This window comes from Lontra canadensis, unplaced genomic scaffold, assembly GCF_010015895.1.
Source record: "Lontra canadensis isolate GAN:19392208 unplaced genomic scaffold, GSC_riverotter_1.0 scaffold1, whole genome shotgun sequence".
Lineage (NCBI taxonomy): Eukaryota > Metazoa > Chordata > Mammalia > Carnivora > Mustelidae > Lontra > Lontra canadensis.
Window position 1 is genome coordinate 17,682,784 of NW_022630995.1, and position 12,765 is coordinate 17,695,548.

Genomic DNA, 12,765 nt, shown 5'->3' on the forward strand with positions numbered 1-12,765 from the left:
AACATAAAAGATAATGGGCAGGGAGGTAGCGATATCTGAAAATCAGAACTGGCAGCATCAGCAAGCTGAGTTGAGGTAGTTTCCCCATTGTTCTGTGAAACTAGTTTCTTACTGACAGAGCTGCCTTCGCATAGATTTCTGTCAAACTGGCAAAACAAGCATAAATGTTCATAATCCACAGACCGACCTCTGTGTTTCTGAAATTACCTTAAACTTGTGTAAAAACGGTTCTTTCATTACCAAACATATTCTATGCAACAGATAGGCTAACCACCTGTCAGGTGCTAATATTGCCAATAGTGTGGTCTGAAAAAACCTAATTACCATTAAAGCTTGAGGTTCTCCTGCAACTTAGGAAAAATCTGGAGACTTAAAAAATACTTATGTTAAGTGACCAAAAAAGTATGATGAATAAGATATTCTGAGGTGATATCAAGGTTATAATGTACTCTGGCCCAGCCCAGAATTTTGTTTTTTTGTCATTTATTTTTAAACTGGATATAGATTACTGGCTACTTTGTAAACTACTTCTTCTCATCTTAATTTAAAAAATTAATTTATACATGGGTGTTGCTTAGATTTGGAGGAAAAAAAGAAAAAAAAAAAAGAAATCACCAAAATATACTCCAGGAAATTATGATTTGGCAAATTCATTCTGGCTTTGCTCTAGAAGGGACTCCATGCTTAGACACTGCTGGAAAATGTTCTTCAGTTACTGAAGATCTAGAAAGTTTCTTTGAAAGGACTTTTTTCCATATATGGAACAAAAAATTAGCATAAAAATATCTTATCTTTATAAAATGGATAATCATTTTGCCGTTATTCTGGCATTTTTAAGCCAATTGAGTGGCTTTGAATTTCAAACATTGAAGTGGGACTTACAAGGAAGGAAAATACATGATGCACCCTCTCCTCTAATTCAGTACTTAAATCTCTGATTGAAGCTGGTTTTTATAGTAGGCATGGTGACTCCAGCTGACATAGTAACATATATTAACCTGCTTTAAAGTAATTTATACATCTTATTTCATCCAACATAAACATGCCTATCCCATTTTTCTGGTTTACTTTGTCTGAAAAAATGGTATAATTTTGTGCTTAGGTTATCCGTCTAGGCAGATTTGATTTCTTTTCATGGCTCATTTGGGCCGTAGAGGATTAGCAAAGTATATATAATGAAAACAGAAGGAAAGACGAGAAAAATGAAAAGAGTAGTTAATCATATAGTACATACAGCAAAACAGTATCTTCTAAATCTCAATCAGTTGTTTATTGGTTGGCAAACAAGTTTCACTTTTACAACAAATATTAGTAATGAGGTCATCCAACTTTGAGACCATACAAAATGGATCATAAATTTAAAAAAAAATTATATGTGCTGCTAATTTACCTCTTGTATTCCTACATTACTTAAAATCCTGTCAAATAAATAAATCTTCCTGTTAATAAACAGAAGAGCTTTAAAAAAATCACTTCAAAATAACTTGACCTTTTGATTCTTACTACAAGGGAGTGAATTTCCTTTAAAAATTGATAGTGCAGGTGCCCACTTGGGGATCGGACTGAGCATTCAGCATTTAAACGCCTATGGGATACTGTTTTAGTTTTTTTTTTTTTTTTTTTTTTCACATGCAGAAGCCCCACTAGTTCTATTGACACCTCTTGACTTCTAGAATCATAGCTACTGTCTTGGTGATGAACTGCTTGCCAAATATGCTTTGCATTACAACAAATGTGCACTGTAAACAGAAAAGTTCGTCCTGCTCTAATTTGCAAAAATGCTCTTGGAAATACTCTGACTGAATAAAGATATATAGTGAGGGAAGGAAGTCTAATTTTATTTATTTTATTTTTTTTGTAAAAAATAATTTGTTTGTATTACTAGAAAATGATTCTTATAAAGTGATAGTTTCATTTATTTATTTATTTATTTTTTTGCCAGGTGAAATTTTAAAGGAAAAAATAAAGCAAAAAGCAATAAAAAAGGAAAGAGAAATAAAGAAAGAAAGAAAAAGAAGCAAGAAAAGAAGAAGAGAGAACAAAAGGAAAAGAAAATGAAGGAAGGAAGAAAAGAAAGAAGAAAGGAAGGAAACTTTGCTCTCTTACTGGTAGACAAACTTGCAAGACCAGCACAAAAGAAAAAGAAAATATCTTTTTTTTCCACTACATTAACAGGACTCAAATTCTGGAGGAACAGAAAGCTGACTATATGTGCAATGCTAGTATCTGTACATTACATAGAAATTGTTCATTTTTTTTTCTGCCATTAGTTTTATCATCAGTTAATACAGCAAATCATAAAATATGCATTTAGCATATAATTCTAGAATTCCCCTCCATTTCATTATTTTGTTGTTTTATTTTGTATTCCACAGCTATTCCTGCTGTGGTGAATTCAGGTTGTGAGTGACTAAAAACCACTACGTGATACAGTTTTCCTTTGTTTTTATGTTTGTGCAGCACTCCAATCTAGATGCAGCATTGTTACTAATTTCAAACAACCATTCTGGCCTTTTAAAAATCAGGTCCTTGTTATTATCGTAACAGAGCATCAGAGATGCTAGAACAAACACAACAGAATTCAACAAGGCCACAATGAGCGCCATCTTCTTCATATCTCGTTCATTAACATAATGAAGTCTCCATCTGAGGGGGAAAGACAGGAAAGGAGAGGGCACAGGGGAATTTCAGCAGTTATCTTTCTCCCCTGGGCTGACCTATAAATCCCAGTTTAAAAAAAAAAAAAAAAGTCTGAAAGTCTGTGTTTGTCTTTCAAGAACAGCATAAAGATTTAGGAGTACACACATTATTACCACTGCTTATATCAACTCGGAACAGTCCACCAGGTGTTAGCAGTTTTGTTGGTTTCGATTTCTGTGTCATCTTCTATAGACTAGTGACCAAATGAGCTGGTCCTTTTGAACTGCCCTCTGGAGGGGTCCCATCTTTGTTTGGAGGAACTATAAATCCATCACTGCTACCACGCCCTAGCTGGTAGTAGGTGTGCAGCTGATGGACGTGGTTTCTGGAGCCTAGGTTTGGCATGCTTTTGTAGTAAACATCTTCGGCATCACCACATTTGGCCGGAGGGGGTTCGGTCTGGGTGCTGGTGGTAACACTCTCCGCGGCAGGCACACCAGCCAGTGCCGGCATGCTGGTGTACAGAGAGTCCCTATGGGGTGACTGGAGATCTTCTGTGTGCTCGTTGGTTAGCAAAGGGAAAAAGCTCTCACTGTGGTCTTGGGGGAGCCGCCTTCTGGTGTAATGGTGTGGCTGGTGGTTCTCTGCAGAGTAAACTCTTGGGGGAAGCAAAGGAGCATCGGATTCCTCATGAATGAGTTCCAGGCCCAAACTCTCCTCATGGTTAAAGGAGGTGGCGTCATCCAGGACAATGGCATCATCTTCACTCCCGCTGCGAAGGTTATTCACCAGCTTGTTCATCAGATTCCTGTTTTGTTCACTGGAGCGCTCGTGGTTGTTCAGGTAAGACGGGATATAGTTGGAAGTGAGTTCCTTCAGAATCTTTTTCTCTAGGGCGGTCTCGTTGTGGTTATAGCCACGGTCTATGATTTGCACACAGTTGCTCAGGTACTCACCACTGGCAATGCTGTAACTATTGCCATGGTTACCATTCAGTGGTAGAGTATCCATGACACTTGTATCCCTGGCATTGTTCAGAAGCCCCTCTGAAAAAGATTACAGAACACTATGACATTTACATCCAACTGGCCGTAGAACACACACACACAAACACAAAAGAAAAACATTCGACTATGAAGTATGTATAAATTGCTAGCATGTTTAAATAAGTAATAAAATGTTTGGAAGTAAACAAGAAATACTATTAAGTCTATATGTACATATTATATATACACTTGGACAATCGATAGAAACCTTAGAAATGGATAGTTATCTAAAATAAATCTTTAAAATAATATTTAAAAACCTATCAATTTGCAATTTCCACACAAACATTGCCTGATATTATCTGAAGCATATCTGGTTATAACTTAGGAAAAAAAAAAAACCCACAAAATTTTGGTGTAATCACTCGTTGCTTTCAATTTATACACATCAAAGTCAATTCAATAATTCATTACCTTTAATTTTACATGTCTTAACATTAAAAATAGGTATAATATTAACATAATTCATGTGTGGTGCTTTGAATATACTGTCAAAAGTAAAAGAATCAAGCACTTTCTAACAATTTGATATATAATTTTGTGATATTCAAATTAATTCCTACACACAAAACCACAAAAGGATTATGTTAAATTTGTCAGTATGATGTAGTCATGAAATAATACTTAGTCAGGTAAGTGGCACATCAAAATAATTTGCACATAGAAACTTTCAAAACAAAACTAGTTGGATTTACTTTCTAAATTTTTTTCTACCTATAAACCCATTAGTGATTGTTTAGGGTCAGTAGGTAAGACTACAAGAAAATGTGTAAAGACACAGGGATATGATTCCTAAAAACATAGTGTTGGTATTAAAGATCCCATGCCATAATGAATGATGACTTTGTGTGCATATACTAAACTTTGAATTTAAAGGAGATTAAACATTTTATTCTGGGAAGAAATAGTTGCAGTGAAATAAAATTTAACCACATGCTTCTTCAAGGTTTTTGCATTCTCTTGAATAAACAGAAATCCAAGAATCTATAATAGTTCCAAAGTCAGTTCAAATGCAACCACGAAAGAAAATAAAACACAAACATTTAACCAATACTCGTAAATAAGAAAGGATATTTCTTTACAGAACAATTAATAGAAGAATTCTATTAAACTTCTCAATACACTACTAACTTGTGAAAATATAGCATTCATTCTATATCTGTGATGCAGTTATGTTTATCAAAACTGAACTCGTTCATGGCTGGTTTAAATAAAGTGTGGACTCTATTTTATATGAACTTCTGATGCATACTCCGTACTCAAGTAACAGTTCCCCAAAACAGGAATGCATAAAATATTCATTAAAAAGCAGCCATCACAGACATAGGGTGAAGCGATTTATTTTCATGTTATAAGATATCTTGTAGACAAATCCACAATGTTAAGAAAAATAAAAGTAAATGCTCTTTAAAGGGCCATATGTGATGGGTGATTGCTGCTGTGGAGGGCGCTATGGTATGCTGGATGGTTATGGTTGAGTGACCGATGCATTGAAACGTGCGTATTATTTCTGTTGTCAATGCATTTGGTACAGGTTGGAAACAGCCATAGTAAAATAAAGTGGGTATGCTGCATGGGACATACAATTGTATGATGGAATGTACTAATAAAAATTAAAAGTTTATGCATTACTTAGCAAAAATAAATGCTTAATTTAAAAACAATTTAACTCACACAAACATTACATGAGACTTAAAAACTATGTTGATCATGTGACACAGTAAAAGAATCAGACAACAAAAGCGTCTAATCTCTATTAACATAAATTTATTTAAGTCGATTCATAGGCTCTTTAGTTTTTAAATTGTGAGATGAACTGTTTTTAATAACTACATCATCTATATGTGATGCAATAAAAGTGAACTAAAAAAAATTACATTTGATATGCAATGTTTAGCTTTACTCCCATACTTGTCTCTCTGTAGGGCTCTAAACGACAGCATGAAGAAAAGGAAAGAAAAAACAACAAGTAAGCTTACAGCGACAGTAGAAGAAACATGAGTAAAAAGCAAATTGATGATATGCAGAAAAAAGAGTCAAAGGAAATAATTTCCACTGCCCCAAAATTTATGAGTCTGTGTTACATGGTTTATCATAATTAAAAATACTGAAATGTTAGTCAGAAAATAAGAAACCCCTCTTAACACATGCTAATAAAATGAGACTTTAATAATCGTTCGTACAGTTTATAAATGTCAAACAAAAACACATTTATTTTAAAGTTAAGATTATTACACCAACCGAGGAGAGTAAAGATTTGAGTGCAAGCCATGACAATTCCCACAACTGTATTTCAATAATCCGTATATTATGTGTATGTTTATCTGAACATACCTGATTCTAAGGAATGTTATTTAACTTTAAAATTTTTCAGTGAAATTATATCAAATCTTTAGCTTGTATACAGAGAAAAAAAAACAGTTGTAGGTTTCCATAATTGTGTATTTTTCCTTTATGTATCTTTTCTCTTCATGTAAGGTATCTTTCCCCCACTGTACCTATACAAATGCTTCTTATCATTTGTGAATAATACTGATCAGAACTGTCATTTCTGGAACTCTTATTCAAAAGTTGTGTAACTATGGAGAAAGAAAAAGGTTAAATCCAACCATTATTCGGTATCAAGACAACGTGAGGGGAAGAAAAATACCACCATCAATACCAGATTTTCTTCTGGATTGTTGCATAATCATTTGCAATCAAACAATTTTAGAGTTAATCCTTTAAAAAACAATCCTAGCAAAATTATTTTGAAAAAAAAAAAAAAAACACTCATATTTTAATCAGGTCCTAAAGGACAGCTCTTGCTGAATTTGTTTACAGGAAGGTTAAATCATCACAAACATAAAAACCAGGAAGCTCATTGGGCTAGCTCATCTCAGGAGATCCCGGCTGATCATACATTAACCATTGCTTTAGAGATATGGTTTTTGGACTTAGAAGTTGATTTGTTTCTCAGAAAAGACCAACAATATTTCAAAATGGAGAGGAAAGTTCTTTTAAAGTTTCCAAATAACTTTAGAAACATAATTTGAATTGAAGAGCCAAACCAGTATATTAACAGATGGAAATCATTTGTAAGCTCATCATGGCTCCTTCCCTAAATGACAGAATTTTAGAACTGGAAAGCCCATGAGAGATGACTGAAGTTCAGCTCCTGCTTTTCAGGGATGAAGAAACTGCAGCCAAGACAGGCTGAGCCCCATCTAACCCCAACCTGCTAATAGTGGCAGAACTGAGATCGGAAAGGAAATCTCAAAGATTTCCTCTGTGCACCGCCATCTATGTCCTCTTCGTATCCGCCGTAGGCTTTGAAGCCATAACAGAATATTTATTTATATATTTTATAATATAATCTTGTAATCTTACCGACTATAACATATTCTTCATTATATCCTGTCCTAAGGGTATGTCTTTCTTTAAGTTGGAGGATAGAATTAAATTACTTTAAAATGTAAATTATTTTGTAAAATCATGGCTTCCTCTCTATTTTATGTCTTGTTGACAGGTTAATCTATAGCAAGATTTATCTTACAAAAATTGAATTCTCTAGCACTGACAAGATGATAATGGTCCAGAAATACTATGCATGAAGTTTTAAATATTTCCACAGACAGACTCTGAATCCAATATAATAAAAGTATATTAGTCATCTTTATTCCTAACTCCATATGCTTCAGTAACTCTATAAACACATCTCTACATATTTTAAGTAAAGGTATTACAAACAAATATGGATACTTTAAATCTGAATGCTTCTTTGCTTGGATGGCACTGGTGCAACTGAATTAAGAGAACCCACAAAACAGAACCAAGTGGTAATTCAACATAAACCACTCCAGTACATACCGAGCCACCTATATTTCATGTAAGATTTCCCCTTGCCAGTAAGAATATTAAGTGCATTCATCTGAAAGCATAAGATTAGTAGCAACATGACAATCACTAAGATATATTTTTGGTCAGTGGTAAAAAGAATTACGTTAAGCACTACTATAGTTTAACATCTTAACAAATTTTACACATAAAACAATTAAACAATTTCACTTCTGACTGAAAAACATGAATAAAATTATTTACTTTCGTTTTTAAGAAAAGTCAGTAGACTTAATTTACTGACAAACACAATAAATCCATTCAGAAGAATCCTTTGTGTATTTATTGATAATCTTAAGAGCAGTATTCAGTAATAAATTTCACAGGAATAAAACTCTATACCTATATGGTATTATTTTAAATGTTGTGTTGAGAAAACTTCACTTTCATAGTGTTTATAGTAGTGTTCCATCCTTAGAAAAATCCCCTAATTTATGATACCAGTAAAAATAAAATACGAAGGCAGATATTGAATTAGGGAAAACATAGATTAATAATTATTAGTTGTTCATTACACAAGGCATTAGAAATTATATCTGATTAAAAAGCTGAAGAAAAGGTTATTTAAATTTTTTTTTGTTTTATAACAATATTAAATAAATTAAACAATTTTTATGGTTTTTTAACAACTCTTTGCATAAAGTGAATGTAGAATAGATTTAATTTGCAGATACGATGCAAATCTTCACCTAACATTACTGAAAACTTACTGATATGTCAGTACATTGTAAAATGTTTATAATGACACAATTATCTGTCACTTAGCCTAATTTAAAAAAAAAAACACAAGCGTTCAAAGGTCTGCAAAATTGTTCCGTCCAGCCACATTTATTGTGTTGTGAAATGTACAGTTCATTGAGTGCCACAGTGAAACAGGGACATCGACAAAGGAGAGACGACTCCGAAGGGGAACCATGAAGAAGGACCCAGAAGCTATCTCATACTGATGGCACTAGGGAAATGGAGGACCGGAAGAAGCCAGATGAGCTGCTTTCAAAGTATTTAAAAGGACTGACACTGAGAGCAGAAGAATATTTTGCTCTTCTTTGCTCTAGAGGGCAAATCAAAGCGTCCTGCCCAGAGGCAAATTTCAGCTCACTGGAAGGAAAAAATATATGTAACAAATGCAGCATTTCAACCATTGCAAGTCTGAAATCCTGAGGTCAGAAAGGTCCCATCAGAGAGGCACACAGGCTCACAGAACGTCAGCACCATGGTGAAGAGGATCCACGAGCTCTGTTCCTTCTTTTGATTCTAAGACAGGCAGGCCTTATGGAATTGATAAATCAAAAGTTCCCTTAATTACTTCATCTTAGTGAGAAACAGTTTGACCATATTTCTGAAGTCACTTCTGTGTTACTGACTTCAGTATTTTTGAGATAATTTAACATCATCCTACGTATCTGACAAGGTGTCACGTAGGAAACTCAGGTTTTAGACACCCAATGGCAGTGCTGTAACACACACACTTGTATGGAACAGCCATCCACACCGAGTTTTACTCACTCGCGACACTCATATTTCACCTCTGACTGAGAAGGAAAAGAAAGCACAAAGATGCCCACTGAGAATAACAGGAATTTTATTCAAAATTGCCTTGGAAAGCTAAATTCGGCTAATCTATCACATCCAACTTCAAAGAACCACTTAAGCCTCTTTGTTACAGTGAATTTTCTTTCAAATATAATATTACATAATTGGATCCCTAACTAGGGCTTTTCCTTTAGGAAACGTTTATTTGAATAGTTCCTTCCTGTGGTCTCTTCCATAGGATATGGATATTTTAAATTTCTTGCGCTTCAATACATTTTTTTATTCTTAGAAAAGGTAGAGTCATGTCCAAACACTTAGAACAGAAGTGGTTTTAAAGAGATTTATGGTTATTTATTTGACATGCGATTAAATTTCTTTATCCTTTAAAGCTGGAGGATATTCAGAAGAACTATATCCCAAAGCCTTGTTTTTCACACATAGCCACAGTAGGGGGGGAAAAAAAATCATGACCTTCCTAAGCCAGCTCACCTTGGTAATGGCAAGCTAGTGTGGAACCTGACTTGCTATTGTTCAGTTCAGTAGCAAACTGAATGGCTCCTTTCTCCATGGCTTAGTTCCATGTAATTTTCCATGGAGTTGGCCTAAGTGCTTTCACCAATACTGATGCCTCACGCCTAGAGTGTGCGTCATGGCTTAATAACGTAAGCTCATTTTCTTGGTCTTATAACACTGAGACTCTTGAATCAAGTCCTCCTTTATCTTACTTACCTTAAGCAAATGTCTCATTTCTCAAAATAAATACATAGGTATTTAATATAGAAATTAATCAACAACAAGAAAAGCACTGACACATCACAATACATTTTATAACGTTACAAACACAGATTGATGAATCAAGCATTTGTTTATCAGAAGGAAGGGATCCAGCTGTTACTAAGGAAAACCTAAGGAAAATGGAAAATAAAAGCACCAAGAGGGGTGGAAGACGAAAGGAGTCTGTGTGTCTGCTTCCAAAAGAAAGAAAGGCAGGTGGAAGGAAAGAAAAATAGAATGTGGCCATAAAAGCTACATAAAATGGGACTCTCACTTGAAAAAATTAAGATAAACTCCAGCACACCTTGTGCGTTGTACATGCTGACAGAAGGGTTGTTACAGACCGCCGGTTCCCCAAGCAATGTATTATAGGGATTGTTAGTACCATGCGGACGAAGCAGAGCATTGCTTATAAGATGATTAGCCATGGCTCCTGGAGCAGCCCCATAGAAAGACAGAGAAAAAAAAAAAGGTCAATCAGGCAAATGTGTTTGAAAAAAAGAAAGGAAACATTTAGAATGACAACAGTTGATACAGTCCTGATTACAGGCAGGCAGCTAATTAGACTCAAAAATATATGCCACTAAAGCACACATGTTTCCAATAATGCACATATCCGAGAGTCAGTGGGAAAGAAAATGGTTTACAATGTTGATTAAGCCACATTTAGGGTGTTCTCTTTCCCAAAGTGTAAGCAAGAATTTATTCCCATGCTTGCTAAAAATTAAAAAGAAAAATTAAAATTAAAAAAAAAGCAAAATACAGTCTTCCATACAAACAAAACAAAACAAAACAAAACAAAAGCTGGAAAAAAAATTAAAGCACAGAAAGAAAAGCCGAAATAAACAAAACATTCCCTCATTCACAGAAACCACTGGGTTGTTCTCAATGAAAATTAAAAAAAGAATAAAAGGCAACATTTACGATAAAACACTTATTTGGAGAGCAGTTGTTGACACAACAGAAGAATTTGACATTTCTTAAAATTCTACGGAAAGGATTTCCTTAAGGTGAAATAAAATAATACATAATCACTCTTATTAGTACACTGTAGTAAGCATACTAATTAGGTGAATTTACAAATCTGATAAAATAATCATATGGATGTTATTTTAAAATATTTTTAAAAATATGCACTCTGTAACATCCAGCACATATATAATTCCATTTTCCATTTTCCAACTGGTTGTTTGATCTTTGGCACAGCAAAGTCGCAGAGTAAAATTATTTCATCTCTTTGTGAATAGAGGTACTTAGTTCCAAACATATCATCGGTATGAGTTGCAACCTCCCACTTTCCAAAACTGTTTAACCAAAAAAACCCAAAAGATCACAGTAACAGTTTTATTAAATATAATTAGGTCATGTATAAAATGAAGGCAGAATGCATCTTTATGTTAACTGATAAAGAAAATGTGACTGAGGACAGGAAAAGGTAAATTGTATGGGGATAGTCGGGTTGAACACAAATAAATGGTTACTTTAATATATACATTAGAGAATGAAAATATGATCTATAGACCAGAAGAAAATATTTGCTAACAAATGCACACATATTTGCAATTCAACAGAAGATGAGTATCTGGAATATTGAAAGAACTCTCAAAAGTCAACAGTAAAACAACAACAACAAAAAACCCCAAAACAGAAAACAAACAAACAAACAAAAAAACCCAATCCAATTAGAGAATGGGCCAAAGACATAAACAGACATTTCACAGCAGAGGATATACAGGTGACAAACAAGCCCATGAAAAGAATTGCTATTATCTATAGGGGAAATACAGTTTAAAACAGCAATATGATGTCACTAGACACTGGAAATTTCAGTGGTGACAAAATTAAATGCTGGCGAGGATGAAAAGAAAGTGATCATTCACACTTCGCTGGGGGAATGTAAGAGAGTACAGCTACTCTGGAAAATAGTTTGGCAGTTACTTATAGAACTAACCATGCAGTTACGGTACCACCCGGCGATTGTACTCTTGGACACTCATCCCAGATGAAATGGAAACTTATGTCCCCATAAAAACCTATTCGTGGATGTTCACGCAGCTCTATTTATAATAGTCTATAACAGGAAACAGCCCATAATTTCAGCTGGTGAATGGTTTAACAATCTGTGGCACGTCCTTACAATGGAATACTACTCAGCAATAAAAAGGAACGGGTACTGATACACATAACAAACTGGATGAATTGCTGGATAAGGAAAGAGAGTAAAAAGACAATCCAAAAGGTTATGTACTAAATGATTCCATATATATGGAGATTATTTATTTATAGTATATATTTATGATTTATTAATATATACAAATTTTATTAAATATTAAGTATTTTTAATATAGATACCATTCTTGAAATGACAAAATTATAGAAACGGGGAAGAGATTAGTGGTTGACAGAGTTAAAGATGCAAGGGGGAGGGAAGCGGATGTGGTCATATGGTTATAAACAGGCAACTTGAGGCTTCCTTGTGGTTATGGAGCTACTCTGTGTCTGGACTACGGTGCTGTAACCACCACCTACTCTTGTGATAGAATTGCATTGAACTAAACACACACACACGCACACACAAATACAACTAAGTATAAGTAATATTGAAGACATCTGAACAAGATTGCTAGATATTGGTCAATATCTTCGCCATGATTTTGTAGTACAGTTTTACAAAGATAGTATTGAGGAACACTGGGCACAAGGTACACAATTGCTTCATTATTTCATATAACAGCAAACGGATCCAGGATTATCTCAAAATAATAAGTAATCTATATTGAATGAAGGAAACAAAAACGTTTAGTAACTTGTAGAAAATGTAAAGGGCGCCTGGGTGGCTCAGTTCCTGCCTTTGGCTCAGGTCACGATCCCAGAGCCCTGGAAAGGAGTCCCGCAT

At 34.5% G+C, this 12,765-nt stretch overlaps 1 protein-coding gene across 1 annotated transcript in view; it reads right to left on the minus strand.

The window, feature by feature from the left end:
- Positions 1 to 2,441: 2,441 nt before the first annotated feature.
- The window catches only part of ADGRL3 (adhesion G protein-coupled receptor L3), a 792,227-nt gene continuing 781,903 nt past the window's right edge, over positions 2,442 to 12,765 (minus strand). The window contains exons 26-27 of the mRNA XM_032849431.1: positions 5,598 to 5,615; positions 2,442 to 3,686 (exon numbers count right to left, since the gene is read on the minus strand). Coding sequence (XP_032705322.1) covers positions 2,887 to 3,686; positions 5,598 to 5,615 — 818 coding nt within the window. The 3' untranslated portion in view covers positions 2,442 to 2,886. The remainder of the gene's footprint in view (positions 3,687 to 5,597; positions 5,616 to 12,765) is intronic.